Source organism: Ptychodera flava, chromosome 21, assembly GCF_041260155.1.
Source record: "Ptychodera flava strain L36383 chromosome 21, AS_Pfla_20210202, whole genome shotgun sequence".
NCBI classification, from domain to species: Eukaryota; Metazoa; Hemichordata; class Enteropneusta; family Ptychoderidae; genus Ptychodera; species Ptychodera flava.
Genome location: NC_091948.1, coordinates 26,549,721 through 26,572,616, shown reverse-complemented (window position 1 = coordinate 26,572,616; position 22,896 = coordinate 26,549,721). Strand labels below are relative to the sequence as shown.

The window sequence follows — 22,896 nt, the reverse complement described above, 5'->3', positions numbered from 1 at the left end:
TGATCTTGAAACATTTCGATTCCTAGCCCGCTGACAGCTTTTCCCCTAAACCCCCACTCCAGGAAAAGGAAACAGCAGCCCCCTAAACGCCTTGTCACAACGAAACCACAGGTTGATCATAAGATCAACAGCTATAAATAGTTATGAATGTTACCGCCCCCTGATTGTGCATTTCAAAATTTGATTCAAGCCCTTGATCGTGGCGTCGTCACTGCGCCAAATATATGTTGGCTGGTGTGAGGTGTTCCTGTTATCACAGTGCCGGTAGCATGTATGTATGTCTGTTTGGTTTTACCGGCCACGCCCCCTAGGAGAAAGCTCTGTGTGCATCCCTGCCAGAGATTTTCTGCGTCCTTTGTTTATGAACGGTCCCTAGATTGTAATATATATGTATCAAATAATTATGTAATCATGTCGCGACTTAAAAGTGTACAGAGGAAGAGATATATATGTATTCTTGACTGTGAAGGGGCGTTTACATTTTATTGCGTACAGCTTATAACCGTACGTATCAGTCCCGTTGCTCTGAACAAAATTTCGACACACCTGGACGATGGCTGAAGAAAAACCGGGTTTACGAGACCGATTTCAGATCAACAATATGCTGATACGAGAAACTTTGGCCGAGTTTATAGGGACCTTTATTTTTGTTGTAAGTATATATTAATGTATACGTAGGTACGGAAGCGCCTGTATATCAGAATTGCGTTGACTACAGTTATATAACTTCGTTTGTAGGCACAGTCTGTGTATGGAGGGACTGTTTTTGTTCAGTGTAAAGCCCGAATGGCTGATGCGCGCTTGCGCTGGTGCAAGCGACATGTTATGCCGTCATTCGACAGAGATCTTCAATGCTTACGATAACATTAACATGTAGGGTGACAATATATGGTAACTGTCACTTTCCATGACACCTGGGCATGGTATTGCAATGTTCTGTCATTGGGAAGTTGTGTACATTACTAGGCGTCATAACAAACTCAGCATACACCCTGGCAACGATCAACTATTGTGGCAGATTCACAACTCTGCAAATTATCTCTTTACTAAACTGACTGTACTCTCCTCCTCTCCAGTCGTTTGGTTGCGCCTCGATCGCTCAGGTTGTCTTGAGTCGAGGGGAATTCGGGACGACTCTCAACATAAACTGGGGTTGGGGTTTCGGCATCGCATTAGGAGTGCAGTGGGCATTCAACATCTCAGGTAAGCTTTGATAAACTCTACTTCTTTGGCAAGCATAGCCTAGTGGCTCACGTAAACCAGCATGCACTATAAGCTTATATTATTAAGCAAACGATTTCACATTACAAAGTAAAACAAATACTGAGCATGGCTATTACTGTCGCATGCAGATAAGAATGGACAGTGAAATTGATCTAAATGTTATCACACTTGTGTAATTGGTTTGTAAAGTTGTTCCAAAATTTACTACAGGATTGGTAACTTTAGTTGAGTTGCGGCAAACTAAAGACAGATGATAGTGTTGTTTCACAGTAGGCTTCTGCTGTAATTGTTGATATAAAGCAATAAAGTAGACAATGATTAGTGTCTGTGTGTGTAGGGTAAAGATGTCCTGACTTTCTATCCCCATACATTTCAACAACTTTCTCACTTACTACTTCTGGTGTGTGTACACCTCTTTTCCAGTAGATCATAATTTTTTTGCCAAAGAACTTTATGCAATGCAAAGGCAACAAGATTCTAATGACAACTAGACTCTGACTTGGCTGTGATACAATGTAACTCAAAGCAGCAGTATATAAGGAATGAGTCTGTGTATGTGAAGTGCACTTCAAAGTGTACTCCCTGGTGTGTGTTTATTATGGGTCCATAAAAGCTCTTTGATTTTCACCGCAGCTTCTGAGGCAAGTTTTGGAACAACTTTACAAACCAATTACACAAGTGTGACAACATTTAGATCAATTTCACTGTCCGTTCTTATCTGCACACCAGTGTAAGAGTATAGAATCCCCGGCCACAAACGTGGAAGACGCTGTGATGTCACAGCCGTCTGCCTGGCACGTGCGCGTGTCTTGTCGAAAGTAGATCATCGATCGTGACGGGATATCGTTTGCCAATGTTACATCCGGGACATTTAAACACTTGGTTTCGCTTCTTCTCAAGAGGAAGTTTAACATCAGGCTTTATACTCGACGCGTGATGGAAACTTCCGGGTGGAAACTTACATCGCATTGATCATCGTGTATAATAGGACTCGATCAACAGTAATGTCAATAAGATACGAAAATACATTTTACTAAGATGCGCTCACCATGACTCGATCTAATTTCGCTCTTATTTATTTGCTTTCTCCCAGGGGCACATTTAAACCCAGCCATATCACTGATCATGGGAATACTTAGGGTCGTCAATTGGAAGAGGGTTTTGCTATTCACTTGTGCCCAGATTCTAGGCGCTTTCGTAGCGGCGGGCTGCATCTATGGAATATACTTAGGTAATTTTGAATTCAGTGATTTCGCCAACAATCGAGAGTGGACTCGGAGTACCTCTGAACTTTTGGATCTGATTTAAATTTATGATATGAATCTTAAAGAGCTTTAAGAAGTTTGCGATTTCATTTTTTATACATCTTTTAGTTGAGATCCTATAGGAGAAGTTCACAAAATCGCTGAACAGGTACAATGCCATGTCGTTCAACAAAATTATTTTAATTAAAAAGATCTATTGGTTGCATGAAAAAGAGAATGATGTGAGGTTCTGTCACGTATGCTCGTGCAATTTGAGTTTTTCGATATTACATCCTTTCTGATAAAATGAGCATAAAAGTTTCCCGGTGTTTTTGTATTTGTTTGTTTAGTCTTTTGTATATTCCAAGGGGTATCAAAATCAAAAATGAACTCAATATTGATCACGCATCACACCGATGTCAAAGAAAGTTCACCGTAGCGTACGGTATGTTTTTGGTCTTGGGTTTTCGCTTTTGTTGGGTACTGTTGTAGCTCTGTAACCAAAGACGCTTGTAATTGTACTATCTCTGCAGTAACGTATCTTTCTGAAAGGCCAAATACGTTATGTCACAGGGTTTTTTTTTTTAAATTGCTGTGTCTGTAGCACGGTTAAAGGTTATGTTTTGCCGACAACTCTGTCGGTACCAATTTTGGGTGAATTCTCAAGAAAATACGAATTTGGCAAAAATATCGATAGACAACCTTTCCCTCTAATTATAATTGAATATATCAGTATGTAGCATTGTCTGTCTAAATCTTAATTTACCAGAGTCGATCAACAACCTAGATGGCGGGAAACGTAGTGTACTCGGTGTCAATGCAACGGCGAATATCTTTGCGACATATCCCCAAGAACATGTAACCCTAGGCGGTGGTTTGGCTGACCAGGTACGTGTTCAATCGACATGAATAAAAATTACAGTAAGTTCAAAAACGGGCGTTCGGTATTGGAAACTTACTGCAAAAAGAAAGTACGGAGTACGAGTGAAGGAAATACTACTTGTAGGATTTCTCTGAGACCTATGGGTACGTGAAGGACAAGTTTGGTAATCTGACGAAAAACGAGCCGTAAACTCCTAAAAATATGATCGAAATGTGAGCTCTGCTATATTTTAGACTACCTGTGACATGTTGCAGGAGCTACAATTTATACTTTAAATGCAGCACAATCAACTACTTACAAAGAATGTATGAATATGTCGTGCACACTTTTCCGTTCCTGATAGTCCTGTTTACAAGTTTCATCACAAGACAGTGAAAAGTGTCCTCGATAAATGCGGTGACTTCGTTTTGAAAAAGGTAAATGGGTCGATATATATAGTGAAGATATGTAAAACATACCCCACTTGTACACTGACGATTTCAATGGAATTCCAGCCCTGCAAAACATATCCGTCTTCATTAAAACAAGTAGACACAACTTACAATATTCAGTAATTCATGTTTGAGATGCAACTAGCATAAACCCTGACAAATTTTATCTCCCTATTTATAACAGATATTTGGTACTATGATGCTCGCCAGTTGTATATTAGCCATAATCGACCCTGATAATTACAGACCGACAAAAGGGCTGGAACCGTTACTTATCGGGATAGTTGTGTTCACCCTAGGAAACACCTTTTCATTCAACTGTGGCGGCGCTCTCAATCCAGCGAGAGACTTAGGGCCCAGACTTTTCACATATATGGTTGGATATGGACGAGAAGTATGGACGTACGTAAACATTCTGCGTTTTCAAACACGGGGATTAGAAAATATTCGAAAAACGTATTTTTTTGCATGTAATTGAAATGGCCGAACGAAAAAAAAAATAACTTTCAATTTAAAAATGTGCAGTTATTATGACTTTCTTTTGGCAAAACCTTGAACCTTTGGAAAACAGAAATGACACTTTTGGCCAAGACCCGCTGAGATAGAAGGAAAGAATGACGAGGGAAAAATGAGCGGGTATTTGAAAATCTCACTAAACAAAACAAAGTCTTTAAGTATTTCTAATCCTTGTATTTCTAATCCTTGTATTTAAGTCCCCGGGGGATACACTGGTGGTGGGTTCCTATCGTTGGACCATACCTTGGCAGCATTCTCGGCGGTGTACTTTATGCGACGTTTGTGGGATACCACATCAAGAGGGCGCCAAACCATGAGCTATATGTCGAAGAAGAGAATGCAGGTGATCGAGTTGCAGATTAAAATGGATATTAGGTTATCAGTGCATTATATACTAATGGCAATCAGTAGAGGCATGTTCAGATATCCTGTCATGGAGAAACGAAGGTTCCATTATAAGTTTCTAACTGAAATAAATGATTCACACATTTACACGGTACATGACCGCCGGGGCAATTTATGACCAAACGGGTTTTCAGTGCACATTGTTATCCTTGGGAATACTTCGGGACCAATTTTCACTCCCACCGTCAAGTTGATTTTGCCCTCCCGTATAACGTTTAGCTGACGTAAAGCCTAAAGGCTATTATCTTGTGTCGTTTCGAAGTTGCCGTCCACGTTTCCGATATTTTGCGACAATCCGAATCTGATGAGTAGAATGAAAGCCGCAGCTTTGCAAGACCCCTTCCGAATATAGAGTATATAAAGCGTCAAAAGTGTGAGGTGAAATCTGTCTAGTATTTATTTCCATGCTCATTTGTTGCTTTTAATTCATCTCAGGAAATCATACGGTAAAAATCCGACACGTTTCTTTAGTTTTTTTTTCAATTAGTTTAGCTCAATGTAGCCCAGACACTATCCCTTCGCTTTGGCCTCCGTGACTTCGACCACTGTGGTCGGAGGCGCGGAGGCCAAAGTGAAGAAATAGGGTCTAGGCTAAGCTCAATGGTACTACAAATTTGAACCAAAAACACGACAATATTCCTATATTGATACTCCAGAGAATATAACTGCATAAAAGAAATGTACAAAAACTCACCATTATCGTCATGAAAGCCACATTAAGAATACTGACTTGTATTTTCTCTACGCAACGATGAGACGTCATGCCACTGAAAAACGCCGATGGAATTCACTGACTAAATTAGTGTTTCAAAATCTTTTGATTTACTCATAGGTTCCGCCAAGACAGAAGCGCCTGTCTCCACGGAACCATCCGACGTCACATTCGAGCATCTTGGAGTTGGAGACAGCATAACGACAATACATACAGGAACTCATCATCAGAACAAAGAAAGCGGCATTGTAAATCCTGTTTACCATGGCAACCCGGTGTACTGAGTACTCGTAAAGAAAAAGTACCAAATGCTTATTCACCATAAAAGACATTTTGTTCATAGTGCTCGTGGGCATTCTCTGTATAGCTGGTTGAATCATAAACGGAGCTGTACCTTCCTGATAAATATGATGGAGCCTCGAGGTTGCATGCATTGTAGTTTATCGAAGAATCTTAACTTCCAAGGGAAGACGTTTTACAATATTTGCACTGAATACCGGTAACACTTCATATAAACATCAAGTTTCCAGACGTTGATGCATTGAAATTATCACTTTTAAAAGGGTGGTCACTTTGCACGCAGTCACCACTAACATTTCCATGGGTGTGATGGTGATAGTCGATCTTGTGCAGCGCCCTCAACCATTACTCATTTTCCGAGAATGGCATTCCTGGCGAACATACAATTATTCAGAATGGATTCCCAAAAGTCAAGACTGAATTGTGCGTTGTTCTTTACAAGGTTCGCACTTTTTTAAAAACAGACTTAACCTTGTTCATCTTAGAGAAATGACGCACTGTATCAAATATATTGAACTTGCAAAGCAAGCACATGGAGAAGTGAGCGAGTCAGTTTGTTCAAAGTGCATGTATCTTTTTAATTTCCCGAGAACGCAGAATTATAAGATCACAAAATATCTAACCAAAATAACTTGATGTTTTAGATTCGTTCAGGGAAAATTTTGACTTCACATACTGTTCTTGTTGAGATGAAGTTCTGTATGTTTGTTTTGTTACACTTTTCCTTGCATCGGGGGATAAATGTTTATTCTGACTGACATCAGAAAACATGAAGAAAAACTTTATATGGAACATTAAATGCATTTTCCCAATTTGAAGAAATACTGACGTATGACTTTCATGTCTTTTGAAAATTTCTTTACAGAGTAAAAGTTTTCATCTCACATATGTCAATTCTGACAGTCAATATTGAGGATGGTAAAAATGGAAGTACTGATGCATACAAAGCACTTGTTCTGATATTGTTACAGTTTGTTGATCTCGTGAAGAGCCCTCTGATGTGCAGTGTGAAAAAACACCAACATCCTGGTATGAGATAAACTGTGAAGTATTCTCGTCATGGAGCTAACATTTATATACAGAGGCCAGCTACTTCAGTTTTCAATGAAAACTGTGCATGAAAACACCAATAAAATAACAAAAAGTTCTATCAAGAGATTTATTTTATTAAACTTTAAACAATACTTAATAAAGTATTTTATTACACTATTCATAATATGTAAGTTTGCATGACAAATATACATGAGATCAAATATATCTGCCCGTTATACCATAAGCTTACATGTACATGTGATATTATTATGGACTACACCCAATCTGATTAAAATCAGATGTAGAGTATGGCGACGTTGATACTTCCGCGGTATTCTCTTGCTGTCGCCTCTCACTGTACTCTACATCTGATTTTAATCAGATTTGGTCTACACCACAAACATGATTACAAGTACTGGATCTCATTAATTGACAAAGTCTGTTGATTATCCTTCATAATTATATGGACGAAGTCATTTTGTATCATTATGGTTTGCATACCACGTTGGTGGCAGTTTACATTTGTAAGTTAAAGATCCTGGCAGAAGTCGGTGAATTGCTCTAGTTTGGAAGGCATTTGATTTTACATGTAAAAGCATCATCCGCATGCACGGGTCATTAGTTCGATTACAGTCTCCCACTAGGAGTATCAAGCTGCCAAGACAAGAGACATTGGCAAGCAAAGATGTATGCAAAGAGATACAGAGTGTGTTTACAGTGTTACTGATCTGATCTTTGTCAGTTTTTTCTGGACATTACAAACTTGCAGTACAATAAAAAAACAATATTTACTCAGGTGACTTTTTCCTTGACTTTTTCATGTAATAATACACAAAATCAAACAATGGAATGCGGTAAATGCAACCTTCCAGATAAATGGCACTTGGAGTGGTGTAAATATTTACAGTTTCATACATCACTTTTTGAGGAATGAGTACAGATGGCTTTACAAGAAATTATACCAGATTCTTTGAGTGACTGTTTTCTTCAGGTAATGGCAAATACATAAATGACTTAATACAGATTGGATTTTCACAAAGTTGCATCTTTCCCAAAACAAAATGTCTGTGCGACTAAAATTGATTGCCGCTGATGACATTAATTTATCACATCTCAACAATGAAGTGGTTCACCTGATATGACTCCATGATTCTTTTCGACTTCCAGTGAGTTCACCCTTTGGCATTGCTGGTTATTACAGACCACATGTGTGTCAAGACTCTGACATGTAACTTCCTGCTGTGAAACCATCGACCGTGTATCAAAGCACGTAATGATGTGCTAGGTGCCAGGTAGAAAGGTGCATCACTGTGATTCATGTCCTTGGGTCTGTATTTCTTGTATTGCTTGTACGCATTCACCGGACACAGGTCAGGTTTGTTGGGAGTGGCATACATGATAATATTAATTGACAAGGTGGATTTGTCTGCAGCATCCCAGTATTTGATGTATTCCTGTCCATTGTCACATCTTTCAAGCTGGATTTGACCCCACTTCAAGTTTTGATGAGCATGCTTGTAAGCTGTACCAAGTAACTTTACATTGATCAACCACAGTGTATTGAGTAGAGCCTTGGGTGTCTTGATGCCCAGTAAATGTTTCTTCTCAAGTGTTCTGACCTCATTAGCATGCAGCTCACCGATTGGCCTCCTTTCTTTGCTTAAGGCCAGGCCAGAGTTCACATCATATCTTTTCAGTTTTGCAAGGTCCTCTTTTCTTTGTGTGACAGCTTCTCTAAAGCCTTGGAATTCAGGATCAGTTCTAATGGACGATCCGTACTGCTTCAACCTCAAGTAGACATCAAATGATGCTACTTTACTGGTCAAAGATTCTGGAGCAAACAACTTCCCAGAATTCCAGTACACTTCCTTCTTCTGAACATTCAGAATGAAATCCTTCAACAGTTCATTCAACTCTTTTGGTGGAATTTCACTGATGTCTGTGTCCTGGTAGTTGCCACGTTCTTTCCTCCACTCTCTCAGCACCTTTATTTCCTGCTTGGCCCTTGAGATAGACAGTGGGCTGAGGCTAGCTGGATCTCTACGAGAGCGTTTCAGTTCCTGAATGGGCCTCACTGCTTTGATGGCTGGTTGCCTTTGCGTGTGGTCTTCATGTCCCGCTTGTAAACTTTCCCCCGGGCTGCAGCCTTGTCTGCTTTCCATCCTAGTTGCAACCTGTTCATTCTCAGTACTTGGCTGATTTCCAGTCCAGTACTTACGCTTACATCTATGTTATCACTTCCTTGTCTGTTCACTGATTCATTCCTGTATAAGTTAATGTTACTACTGTTATTGCGGTATCTCAGATGTTTGGCCCTTTTAAGTCTTTCCATGTATGCAACCCTTGCACGATTGACCTTTGTGCATGCTCTGTTGTGTTGTCTTAGATTGTATCTTGTCTGCTTTCTCTTTCTGCAATTTTCTTCACTGTGTGATGAAGAACACTTGTCTAAACCCTCATCACCTGTAGAGATGTCAGTCTGAGTTTGAATGCAACTATTTGTATCTATATTAGTAGCATGTCTTGTTTGCTCTGGGCCATGCTCACAGTTCTTGTTTCCTGTATCAGATTGTTCACTTGATGATGAGGGCGTTTTTCCTGCGCTCTCTGTTGATGAGGTCACCTGCGTACTGTCGGTGTCTTTGGATTGTGACAGTTGCTGCGCTGTGTTGCCTCTTGGACATGCTGTTGTACTGCCAACTGACTCAGTGTGTATTCTGTGAGATGTATCTTTGAAACCAGCTGCTACGATCTGTTGCTCCTGCGTTGGCACAACCACAGACTGATTATGAGAATTATTCATTGATGTCTTGGCATTTTGAGCTGGAGGCAGGCCCTGCACTGAGTATAAAGTTGGATGTGGATTCATGAATAGAGGTGGACTACTCAGTATTGGTATATGCACCACTGATCCCTGCACAGTGGCATTCATTGTCATGACATCTATTGTCTTTGACAATATTTGCGAGACATTGAAATTGACAGGTGTTATAATGACAGGACCAGCATTACTGCCAATGCTCGTTTCATCAACAGATTGATTGACTCTTGTTGCCACAGCGACAGGTGCGATTGAGGTTCTGTCTGTTGATGAAGTCGCTTGAGGTGACATCGAGAGGACATTGTTACTGACTGGTGATGACAAATTGACTTGTGTTGTTCTGGGAATAATTTGCTGACGTGCTGTAGTGTGAAAAATTGAGGCAACGATGTTGAGTCAGGAGTGGTTTTCTGTCTGACAGGTATCAAAGCGGGGTTAGAGATATTTTTTGCAGCGAGAGTAATGTTTGTGTTGCTGTTTGATGAGCTGGGAAATTGGCTAGATAGTTGATATGGTCTTGGAGTTGAACTTTCTAAAGTAGTCAAAGTTGTGATTGGAGGAGTTGTATGATCACCTCCTGTACGGAAAGTGCCCTGAAGGGGTATACTTTCCATGCAATTCAGAGCACTCATAGAAAACTGTTGATGGGATATTTCTGTCACCGTTGTAGATGACTTGCTACAATGTGTTGTGCTACTCTCCGTTTCACAAGCACTATCTCCACGGCACTGATCACCCTCTACAGCACCACTGGCTCCACTGGAACTTTGGCTTGTGTTACACCTTCCAGGTCCCGATACAGCAGCAGAGACACTCAGCGACAGTTGAAGCAGTTCTGATAAAGACAGACGCTTCCATCTCGAGTACCAGCCAACTTCGGATTTCATGTCCATTGCACTCTTAAATTCCACTGGTTGCATGTAAAAGGGACTCTTAGATTCTCTGCATTGTCTGTGATGGGCATACACCTTGTATGCATTGACTGGACATAGTTCTGGGTTGAACTTATTTGCATACAGTCTCTTGACACCATTTTTCTTAATAATGTACTTTGCTTGAATTTCGATGCACTCTGTCCCCGATTTTGTCCGGAACAGAGTGACATCTGACCAGTAGAGGTCATGGTGAATTGCAGGAGCAGTCGTTCCAATTAATCGGGAATTCATAAACCACACGGTTGTTAATAACTGCTTTGGGTTGGAGACACCTAAGATCTTCTTCCTGCGCAGCACTAATTCAGTCTGCAGTGCAAACAGATCGAACTTACCATCATCTGTTTTCCATGCTAAGGTGCGTTCTTCTCGCTGTTTACATAGGAGTGCCTTTCTCAGACGATCAAAGGATGGAATCCCTGTACTTGACCCATGGCCGTCTCTATTCCAGCTGTCTCTGACCTTCTCACACACTGCCTTCAGTGTCTCAGCCGAGTAGGGACTGCCATCTTCCCAAGAAGCAGTGAGCACAAAGTCTTGAAGAATGAAATCCAGCTCATCATGAGGAATTTCCCTTATTGCTCTCGTTTCGTCCTCTCTACTCCTTTTCAACCACTTTTTGAATATATCAAGCAGCCAGTCCTGAGACATGTCTTCAAGTTCACATTTGTCTGAAAGGTTAGGCAGGTTGTTTTTTTCTCGTGTCAGTGCGTGCCAGGGAAGGCTTGCAACAGCCCTATGCACTTTTACTGCTATCTCTTTCAAGTGCGTCTCTTGTAGAACCTCCTGGCAAACAAACCATGGACATTTGTCAGTATCAAAGTCAAGATCCTCATTAACAGCAAAATAAAATGGACTGTCATCTTCAAGTGCGTTGGTAATTCGAGAAGTTTGCTGCGCATACAGTTTGTACGCAGTGACAGGGCAGAGTTCATAAGAAGAGTCAACAGCATACAGCCTTTGTGGAGCCTCCTCCGTTTTGAGAAGGTTGGCGTCAGGAGACTGCAATACCACATACTCCTTGTCAAATTCAGTCTTTGCGAGAGATACATCATTCCAGCGTAATTTCTTGTGAACACTTGCTTCTGTTGATCCAAGAAGCCTGGCATTCATGAACCAAACTGCAGTGAATAACTTGAATGGAGTTGACAGGCCCAGCAGCTGTTTCTCGACCAGCACCGTTTCTGTCTTCTGAGAGTACAAATCAAACTTTCTCACACTTCCCTCAAAATCCGGACTTGTAGTGGTATATTTTTTCTTTCTCAGGGCTTGCTGAATTCGTACAAAATACTTGCCATCTGCAGCTGTCGGGTAGTTATGTTCTGCTAAGTGTTTGTAAATACCGCCCAGCACCAACTGCAGTGTTTCAACAGAGTACGAATCACCGTCTTTCCTTGTAACAGTCTCAACGAAGTCTCGCAATATATCCTCCAACTCTTGGTATAGAATTTTATGGATCTGTCTGTTATCATTGGGTCTGTTGCTCTTCAGCCATTCTTTGAATATATTGCCAGTCCAGTCATCGTGTAAGTCACTGCTTTCCATGGTAACACTGTTTTCTGGTACAAACCATATTTTTTCCTGAAGATTCGAAATGGCAGTGCTGTATATAAACTTTTTATTTGGAAGGGCCCGTGCTTCATGCACTTTTAATGACATTTCGACCAGTTCTGCCAATGTCAATCCTTTGTTTGCTGAAAACCATACACAGTTTGTGCTTGCAGAGTCGTCAAGAGGCTGGAGGTAGAACGGACAGTCCAGACTATTTGCATCTGAATGGCGACGTCTTCGATATTCCTTGTACGCCTGGACCGGACATAACTCTGTATCCACCATGCTGGCATATAGTAATCGCCCCTGCCCACGTTTCTTGAGACTCGACTTGCAGTTGAACTTGATGTATTCCTTTCCAGAGTAACTTTTTCTCAGAATAACATCACCCCATGATAAGTTCTTATGAAAGGCTGCAGATGTAGTCCCGACTAACTTTGAAACCATGAGCCACATAAGTGTCAACAATTCATGGGGTCCATCACAGCTAACCATTCCCTGTCTCCACAATATCAGATCGATTCTCGTAGACGATGGATCAAATCTCTCACCTTCCTGACTCCATTTCATGACCAGGTCGTAGTAGGCTCTGTGACGTTCAAGAGCCCTAAAAGTTTTCACAAATTCCTTTGATTCAAGCGTTACTGTATACTTGTGTTTCTGAAGGTGATCAGAAATGAGTTCGAGAGCCGACTGCAAAATTTCAGTCGAATACATCTCACCATCATCTTGTTTGGCATTTGAGATGAAAGCTTCAAGGAGGTCATCCAGCTCCTTGGGAGGTATTTGATGAAGAGGTCGGAGTTCATCTGGTCTCTCCTGTTCCATCCATTCTTGGTATATTTGAAACGGCAGTGCAAAGTCATCAGGAGAATTGTCAGAATAAGCTGAATCACAATCGTCATCAATGTTATCATCATTCATTTCAGGCAGAGTTTCAGGTTGAGATGAGGCTGAACTTTGAAGGATGGGTTCACAACCATTTGAGCTGCATTGACCCACTGTCCCTGACTGTAGAGAAACTGCAATCTGTTGCCGACGATCTTGTAAATCCACAGAATCTACAACAGTGTCATTACCTGCCTGGTGCGAATTCTGGTAATTGTCACGTGCACCATCATTTTCTCTTGCATGTACTTCAGGTTCGTGTTCCTGAGATGTGTGCTGCTCCTGTGACGCAGGCAGCATTGAAGTCTCTCCCAGAATCATCGAAACTGCATCTGTTACCATGGAGCTTGTTATACTGTGAGGAGGATACTGTTCACAGGACAATGACTTGGCATCTTCGAGATCATCATCTGTCTTGCTGGTAGTGTTGCTGTAATTGCACTGACTATGTGTACGGCACTTACTTCCCTCACAACAGCACTGTGGAGAGTTTCCATAGCCATCATCAATGTAGCTCTGCTCTGAAATTGGCCAGAACAACACACGTAAACAACAGATACTTACATAGAAATGATTGCTGCCGGTTGACCGGTCACAGTTTTTGCACTGTTTGCATTTTTTTAAAGCTGGTTTTCTACTTATATTTTGAATTGTTAAAAGATAGAACTGAAATATTTAGAGATGATAAAACCCTCAAATAATTTTAAAGTTCATAAGAGTGAAGAAGTCAGTTTTTACAGGCCTAAAAGATTTATCTCTACTGTCATATTATCATTAACATCACATCTTGCCATGTCCACTTGTATGGAACATAGACTTCCCTAAAACTACACGATTACTTTACACATTTTTACATCTACCAGTAGAAATTTAAGACACTTCATTATGCCAAAATGCCACAATATGGTGTTTCATCTCTCATTAATCACAGCTAGAAGTGGCACACTACAAATTTGCAAACTATATATCAATTTAATGAATGACTTAGGGGACGTGGATAATTAAAACATGCGCACGGTAAACGAAACTAAGTGCGTTTGTCCTCAACCCCTCCCCCTCCCCTAAACGAAAGTTTGGAAGTGCGGAAATTCAACCAAGCCTCATTCTGTATCTGCATACCAACTATTGGTAATTACATCGCTATGAAATCATGCATATGCTACTGACCACCCCCTTCCTCCCAATACTCCCTCTAAAATCAATCTCTGTTCAGCGCCAACTCAACAATGACGCAACCAATAGAATGAAATGAAGCAGTGTATCCAAACTGATTGTTAAGTTATTTTACTTGTTCACTGATTCACATGTATGTCAAAAGAATGCTGGTGTAGCACCGTTGCCGTAATGGCCTGGTACACGCGAAACAATGTAGCGATATTATGCGATACAGAAAAACATGAAGCGAGATGTTGCGATAGGAAAACTTGTAGTGCGATTTTTGCGCATGGTAATCGAAAGACCGCCAACCCCCCAACCCCCCCCTAAACACAGAAGTTGCATTTACCATGCGCGTGTTTTAATTATCCACGGCCCCTTAGACAGGGCTGAAGGCCTAAAAGGGTTTGTGTTTAACATGCAACAGCTAAAGTTGAAGTATAGATGATTTTGATATTTACACACCAAAATTACCAGCATTTCAGGATAATTTGTTTGCTAAGCAATAAAATAAGTGATTTGTGTAAAACGACATAGTGTGATTGGACTTGGAAATATCTTTGACAAGAACATGACCAAGGTAGAACGTTCAAAAACACGGGATTAAACAAGTCATCGTTGATGACACAGTCCCCACTAGTTAATGGGTGCTTTGATTACAGGTCCTCAGAGAGGATAGAGTCCTCTTCATTAGGTCTGTGATAAAAATACTTTTGAATAAATTCGCTTGATACATGTCTGAGTTGTACAGTTCAGGACATGAAAAAATCGTAATAAAATGGCCACATGGTGGCCATAATGGATCGAATCACAAAACAAATCAATGTGCATATGTATGACATACGGTAGGTCAATGTCCTTGTACCAACTTTGATTAAAATTGGTTGAAATATGCCTGAGTTATGGCTTTGTACATGAAAAAATCATAACAAAATGGCCGCACAGCAGCCATATTGGATCATATCACAAAACAAATTAACATGCATATGTATGACATTGTCAATCTCCTTGTACCAACTTTGAATAAATTTGCTTGATACATGTCTGAGTTATGGTTCTGGACATGAAAAAACGTAATAAAATGGCCACACGGCGGCCATATTGGATCGTATCACAAAACAAGTCAATGTGCATGTGTATGACATAGGTTGATGTCCTTGTACCAACTTTGAATAAAATTGGTTGAGATATGCCTGAGTTATGGCTCTGTACATGAAAAAATCGTAACAAAATGGCCGCACGGCGGCCATATTGGATCGTATCACAAAAAAAATTGATGTGCATAGCTATGACATTGGTCAATGTCCTTGAACCAACTTTGAATAAAATCTGTAGAAACATGCCTGAGTTATGGCTCTGTACATGAAAAAATCGTAATAAAATGGCCGCCTGGCGGCCATATTGGATCGTATCACAAAACAAATTGATGTGCATATGTATGACATAGGTCAATGTCCTTGTACCAAGTTTGAATATAATCGAATGAGATATGCCTGAGTTATGGCTCTGTACATGAAAAAATCGTAACAAAATGGCCGCACGGCGGCCATATTGGATCGTATCACAAAAAGAATTGACGTGCATATCTATGACATTGGTCAATGTCCTTGTACAAACTTTGAATAAAATCAGTTGAAACATGCCTGAATTATGGCTCTGTACATGAAAAAATCGTAATAAAATGGCCGCCTGGCAGCCATATTGGATCGTATCACAAAACAAATCGACGTGCATCTGTATGACATATGAAGTAATCCTTGTACCAAGTTTGAATGAAATCGCTTCTGGCATCTCTGAGATATCTGCGTGAACAGACGGACGGACGCACGGACGGACGCACGGACGCACGCACACACGCACGGACACGACCAAACCTATAAGTCCCCCCGGACGGTGTCCGTGGGGACTAATAAGCATGTGAAGAGGTTTTTATAAGCATAATATAAAAAGTACACAGTGTGATTGCTTTAATGAAACAACATTTGTTGAAAAATACTGTTTCTAATTCTGAGCCAGTGGCTGACAATCTCTTCACCCTGGACATTTAAGGACTGAGATCAAAACAAAGACTAACAGCTCCACATACTCAACATGAACAGTTCAGCAGCCTACATTGAGCTGCTTTAGCCGATAGATAGCAATATAAATACTTCACATTGACAATAAAATTTAAAGAGAAGTTTGCATTGAAAATGAAATATGTATTTGGATGTATGACATACCTGATTTATGTGAATTTGATTCAGTTTTTCCTTTTATTTTCACTCCATTGCGTATGAATCTGTCTTCAACGTCACTTTCTGTCGCTTCATGTCTGCTGATTTCATTTGTACAGCCAGCAACCATGCAAGTCATCACTTTGTCCTCTGCATCTGTGCCAAGAAAATACAAAAAATACCGCAATTATACGGTGTCGCTCAAATTTGATCAGAATTGGTAAGTACCAGTATGGGTTCCCAATGATCAACAATAAATGTTGTTTCTATCTGTTCAGTGGAGGAAAATTCTACGTTGATGTTATGACAATGATTTCTGCACAGTACAACCAGAAAAACGACAAGAAATATTTAAACCAGAAAAACAAGAATGACAAAAGTAATTAAGGTCTAACTTTAGGTATAACTTTAGGTACTGGAGGTCAACTTTAGCAACATGCATATGCATATAGTTTAGTATAAACGGTCTTCCCCATCTACTGCCATGGTTGCAGCTGGTCAGTTAATATGTAACAGTTCATAAACAATGACAGGAAATGAGTCAAGATCAGTGGAGTTTGCCTGTTTCTCAATGGCATGCCTCCTGTACATTTGCAGGATTTCACTTTTTCTTACCTCATTTGCACATTTTTGACACTGATGTGTTCATTTGAACAAATTCACATCTCAACCCCTGCATCTACCTGTACACCAAATACTGAGATGGTAGCTTTGGCGGTATGGGAGCCTTTGTGTGTGACGGACATACATCCGCACATACCCACAAATATACAGACATGCAAATCAGATGCAAATGAACTGATTCAGCTCATAACCTCACATTGGTAAACCAAATGTGAGCTAATAAAAATGAAATGTTGAAATTCAAGAAAAGGAAAAAAAGATGCTTCGTACCCACATATGGCATAAAGAAGAGGCTCTTAAGTAAGCTGAAGCCACATAACATTCTGATTGACTGCCTTCTTCTTGCTGCATAAGATTTTGAATTTCTCGTGTTGGAGAGTCCCCTTCATTTTTTCAACAAACTAATGATGAAAATTTCACAAAGACCGCATTCTGCCTTGTGTTGTTTTATGATTTTTTTTGTAAATGAGTTATTCACACATGATTAATACAATTTGCTCCCAGTGGTGGCAGTCTCGGAGCAGCTGGGTACACACGCTTGTTAGAAATTTCGCAGAAAAGCGGGTGATTTTCGTCGGACATCACGGAGACATCTAGGTCCATGAAATCGAGAAAAAGGGGTACTTTTTCAGATCATCCTCCGAAAATAGGTCTGGTTCTTCTCCCAAGACGCTTTCTCACTCGAGAGAGTAAAACTCAGCAGCAGTCCCCCCAAGCCATGATCCAGAACCGTCCCGGGAGAACCGTACATCACATTGTGAAGGTGATTCTAAGTCAGCACACTTGCTTTGAAATTGGTAAATTATGGTATTCAAATGTCTTGGCAAACATTTAGGTAAAATCCCCCAGATATCGGAAAAAAGGGGTGTTTTTCGCAGTGACTTTCTCCCAGATTTTCCCAAAAAAGGGGGTGTTTTTCAGAGAAAAAATCTGGGGAAAAGGGGCACATTTCAAACTCTGCTAACGAGCGTGGGTACCCACCCATCCAGAGACTGCCACCACCGGGAATTTGCTGCACTAATACTGAAAGTTTATGAGAAAGGTTAATTCCCTGCTGAAATATGAGCAATATCATCTTATAATTAAATTCTTCCCAACCAAACAACAATTTTTGCTCAAATCACAGACACTCGATTCAAGTGTCTGGGTCAAATGCAAAAACATCTCAAACACATTTTGGGCACATATGTAAAACTGATTTGAAACACACTATAACAGTGCAAATTAAACCCACTAAACAATTGCTTAGAAGTATCTTGGATGAAGTTTTACCAGTCCATCATCAGTTATAATCAAAAGCACTGACTACTACTGAGTTGCAAATATACATTGAATGGAAAACCAAAAGAGCAACACCTTTGATTCAATAGCACTGACAGTAAAATATATTTGGATGTATGACATACCTGATTTATGTGAAGTTGATTCAGTTTTTCCTTTTATTTTCACTCCATTGCGTATGAATCTGTCTTCACCGTCACTTTCTGTCACTTCATGTCCGCTGATTTCATTTGTACAGCCAGCAACCATGCAAGTCATCACTTTGTCCTCTGCATCTGTGCCAAGAAAATACAAAAAATGAAATGTTGAAATTCAAGAAAAGAAAAAAAAGATGCTTCGTACCCACATATGGCATAAAGAAGAGGCTCTTGAGTAAGCTGAAGCCACATAACATTCTGATTGACTGCCTTCTTCTTGCTGCATAAGATTTTGAATTTCTCGTGTTGGAGAGTCCCCTTCATTTTTTCAACAAACTAATGATGAAAATTTCACAAAGACCGCATTCTGCCTTGTGTTGTTTTATAATTTTTTTTGTAAATGAGTTATTCACACATGATTAATACAATTTGCTGCACTAATACTGAAACAGTGTTCTCCCTGAATAAGGTAACAGGGGCGTGGTGCCCTCTTGTAAATTCCGAGTGCCCCCTTGCCAGAAATGAAAGGATTTATTTTTTTTGAAAAATAAAGCAATAAAATATACAGGGAAAAAAGTTGACAGTGATTTACAGGCAAAATGCAAGCATGAGCGTCGATCCCGCAGGCTGCAAACGTAATTCTCATCGATCTTGCAAATCTTGCGAGTTTGTGATGTCATCCGAGATCATAAGCTCATGTGCAGCTCATCGATGGCAGCCATATTTGCATGGCTCAGGCCGTAACGTTAGCCACGGTGCTCCATAGGGACCGTGCATTAGGTAACCGACTTAGCTGAGTAATCATGCCAAGGAGCTTGAGGGTAACCAAGGACAGCAGAGTAAACTGAAGTTTTTATAGGAGGTTAGAATTTTGCTTGTGTATTCCTTGCCAAAGCAAAAAACAACCTATTTTTAGGCTCGGCCGGACGTGTATCAGGCTTAGAACACGTGAGTGTTATGGTGATAATTTTGACATCGATGAATAAATGTATGTCTCTGTAGCTATGTTTTCATTTTCAAAAAATGTTATCTTCATTGAAATCAGTGAACTTGGAATAAAAGTTATGGAACACTGTCTCAGATTTCTTTTCCTTTGAATTTTTTATACGAAAAAGTCTGAAAACAAAAATACCCGCCAAGTGCCACCAAATAACACCATTTTAATCTCTGTTTTTTCAAAAGCTGCAACGGCAGGAGGGGGGGACACCCCCCTCCTGACCTACCCCCGCATGTGGCGCTTCGCACCACATCTTCGCCCTATTGTAAAAAATTCCTTGGGAGAACACTGCTGAAAGTTTATGAGAAAGGTTAATCCCTGCTGAGATATGAGCAATATCATCGTATAATTAAATTCTTCCAAACCAAACAACAATTTTTGGTCAAATCACAGACACTTGATTCAAGTCTCTGGGTCAAATGCAAAAACATTTCAAACACATTTCGGGCACATATGTAGAACTGGTTTGAAACACACTGTAACAGTGCAAATTAAACCCAATAAACAATTGCTTAGAAGTATCTTGGATGAAGTTTTACCAGTCCATCATCAGTTATAATCAAAAGCACTGACTACTACTGAGTTGCAAATATACATTGAATGGAAAACTGAAAGACCAACACCTTTGATTCATTAGAAACTGCAAATTTGTCTTCATAAACTACCAAAACAAATGATTTGGTTGACATCCAAACCTGGTTGACATGCCTTTTTTAATAAGCATAGATAAATCAAAATTTGTGGTGACTGAGCTAGTATCTGCGACTGCTGTGATAGTCAGTTGTTTTGTGCTTCAATTGTGTAAAGCTTAACATGTGTCAGAGCACTGTAATGTCACTGGAATCCAATTGAAGAGTTCTGGATCAAGGGTCCTTTTTTTTAATCTATATTTAAACTCGATAACTCCATAGGTGAAACACCTCTTTTCGTGGAGGTAGAATACTTCTAAATACCCATCATCCACAACCCCAATGGAGCACAGAGGAGTAAAGTGCCTTGCTCAAGGGCACAACACCGAGTTAGAGTCTCGAACTCACCGTCCTCCGACAGTGAATCCGCTACTCTGGATCTACCGGGACTTTAACCGGGTCTCGAACTCACCATCCTCCGATAGTGAGTCCGTTACCCTAACTGCTTAATAGTTTAGTACATTATACAGGATGACTCTTACAGAATTAATGTGATAATAATAACGGTATTTTCTACCTGAGTTTTCCGCATCAGATTCTTGCTTGATGCGCTTGGATGTGGTAATGACACTACCTTCGTCAGCTTCACGCTTAATACCTAATACATATGAGCTTGGTATGTATATGTTTTCTGGAGCCCTGCGAAACGAGTTGCCTGTGAGTTGTAAAGAAAATTGCAGTTTAAAAAAAAAGGTAAAAGTTCATACTGTGTCACATGATCACACACCTACCCTGGCTATACTGCGATAGACTTCCTGGGTAAATGGTAAATATTAAGAAAATTCCTGTTAAGAAATTTGATGAAGACTGAGAAATATTCTTCAAAAAGTGTGGTTTGACCTTATACAATTTTATTGTTGAAGTTGAGAAAATAATTAGGTTCTAATAAGCATAATGCATTACCCATTGGCATTTCCATGAAGTTTACTTCTATTACCTCTATTTCCTCAGCCACCTCTCACTTTTCCTAGTTTATTATATTTAAAATGTTAAAATGTTCTAGTTCAATGGCATATGTTTTCATGAAATGTACGTTATTTGCTTACTGCACTCTCTGATAGTGTCTCTCTCTTCTGTTTAGTACTGAACAAATAAAGAAGTAACAAATAATGTACGTTGTTGTAGGTATTGCCACGCTGTTATTGTATGAGAGTGTGAGAGGGAGCTGCTACAATATGACCAACTTGCAAAGACCTTTGGAATATTAAATCGTGACTGAGCGTCAACTGAAAAATGAGTATTCATATGAATGATTCGCACATCAGTTTCTACTTCTCTCTCAGTTACATACATGTATGTTGTGCACACAGGCGTGATGTTTTCTGGGTAGTTTCTATAAGTGTAGTTTATGCTACGTTCCGACGTTCTCGTCCGTAGGCTACGGACGAGAACGTCGGAACGTAGCATAAACTACACTTATAGAAACTACCAAGAAAACATCACGCCTGTGGTTGTGCAGCAGATTTTCAAGTCATAAAACAACAAAATCATAGCCAGGGAGCGGCGGAGTTAAGGCACGGGCGATCGTAATTTGGGATTTTTTCTTTCACTTACACTCCCATGGCCTATATACATACACAGCGCGTGCATCTTGCAGTTTTACCGTAGCGTAGGCACGGTACGTCATGGATATGCAGTAGACGTACGAATAATAATATACATGTAACAATAGGTGTGTATCCACAGGTTCCACTTGAAATTGGTCTCCTCGCGATCATGATCATTCAGCGATTTCCTTACTTACCGAAAACGCAACCTTCTTCCGAGGCGACTGTTGTATCTTTTCTACGTACAATTCTTCCATGTTCGACAAACCAGGTTGCCATTATTCTAATTGTGACGAGAGCCTCGTTAATATATTGTAGGGACACGGCACACGATGAGCTGCACGGTCGGTCGGTCTCATGCGAGCTTCAAAGTTCAACCAGGTCATGTCACAGGTCATCTATTGTCTTTCCCAGATCCTCTCATAGCAGGCCATAGAGGGCGCCATGGATGTCAGAGAACTAAAGGAAGCTTTGGGATAATATTGGGGAGGGTATAGGAGGAAATTATGGGCGGTCCATCATGTAAAATATGACCCTCCCATGTTCCCCTTTCTTATTTTGTAACCCTCCCTCCCTTTGAAATATGGATAAAATCGCCCGCTCCAAATCTGAAAGTTTGAAATGCGTGTTGATGTTGGTCCTGTGGCCTTGTCGGAACTATTGACTTAGTTTTCAATATTATTACAGGTATTCGAACCGATGGCTAGACAAGCATAAATGCGTGATCTTTGGAAATCACATACTTCAAACTTACTTTAATCAGTACTGATACCAAGTTTTGTACTCTCTACATGGTCGCGTCGCTCTGAAAATCTGGGGTATATCAGTGTCTGTATCGCTATCATTGTCACTGTTTGTAGTTCACTACAGCTTGAACAACTTTTTAAAGCACATTTAAAATCATATCATCATTGTCATCATCATTATCATCATCATTACTGATATCATCATCTTTTTAACTACAAAAGTTTCTCATAACACATGTTAGAATTTACATTCGCCATAAAATTAGCAATTGTAAATGTGATCCGTGTAGATGCTAAGCTTGAAAATGTGACCTTCCTCCAGGGACAGATTTGTAAAGAATTACCCTCCTAAATTCATCCGGCCCACCCCTCATAATTACCGCAATCTTCATATTTTTAGTTGGCCATAGGCTATTTTGGGATTAATTAATACATCATCATCATTATCATCATGATCATCATCATCATCATCATCATCATCATCATCATCATCATCATCATCATCATCATCATCATCATCATTATCATCATCATCATCATCAACCATATTAAAAGTTAATACAAA

At 40.1% G+C, this 22,896-nt stretch overlaps 2 protein-coding genes across 2 annotated transcripts; one reads left to right on the top strand and one right to left on the bottom strand.

Moving 5' to 3' along the window:
• Positions 1 to 449: 449 nt before the first annotated feature.
• Positions 450 to 6,925, top strand: LOC139121864 (aquaporin-3-like). Its single transcript, XM_070687121.1, has 7 exons — positions 450 to 652; positions 1,077 to 1,203; positions 2,318 to 2,455; positions 3,238 to 3,356; positions 3,967 to 4,184; positions 4,496 to 4,641; positions 5,536 to 6,925. Exons 1-7 carry the CDS (start codon positions 554 to 556, stop codon positions 5,697 to 5,699), a joined length of 1,011 nt encoding a protein of 336 aa, XP_070543222.1. The 5' UTR covers positions 450 to 553; the 3' UTR covers positions 5,700 to 6,925.
• LOC139121863 (uncharacterized) lies at positions 6,861 to 21,960 on the bottom strand. Its single transcript, XM_070687120.1, has 5 exons — positions 21,783 to 21,960; positions 20,556 to 20,693; positions 18,341 to 18,490; positions 16,317 to 16,466; positions 6,861 to 13,460 (listed from the first exon to the last, which is right to left on the bottom strand). Exons 1-5 carry the CDS (start codon positions 21,862 to 21,864, stop codon positions 9,736 to 9,738), a joined length of 4,245 nt encoding a protein of 1,414 aa, XP_070543221.1. The 5' UTR covers positions 21,865 to 21,960; the 3' UTR covers positions 6,861 to 9,735.
• Positions 21,961 to 22,896: the final 936 nt, after the last annotated feature.

What these genes read in the sequence shown, in the direction of transcription:
- LOC139121863 (XM_070687120.1), bottom strand. Translation starts at nt 21,864, where the DNA reads ATGGCAACCTGGTTTGTCGAACATGGAAGAATTGTACGTAGAAAAGAT. An exon ending in GGAAGAAGGTTGCGTTTTCG is followed by an intron (nt 20,694 to 21,782) that starts GTAAGTAAGGAA and finishes TACAACTCACAG; the next exon opens with GCAACTCGTTTCGCAGGGCT. An exon ending in ATCAAATTCACATAAATCAG is followed by an intron (nt 13,461 to 16,316) that starts GTATGTCATACA and finishes GGCCAATTTCAG; the next exon opens with AGCAGAGCTACATTGATGAT.
- LOC139121864 (XM_070687121.1), top strand. Translation starts at nt 554, where the DNA reads ATGGCTGAAGAAAAACCGGGTTTACGAGACCGATTTCAGATCAACAAT. An exon ending in TAGGGACCTTTATTTTTGTT is followed by an intron (nt 653 to 1,076) that starts GTAAGTATATAT and finishes CCTCCTCTCCAG; the next exon opens with TCGTTTGGTTGCGCCTCGAT. An exon ending in CATCTATGGAATATACTTAG is followed by an intron (nt 2,456 to 3,237) that starts GTAATTTTGAAT and finishes TTAATTTACCAG; the next exon opens with AGTCGATCAACAACCTAGAT.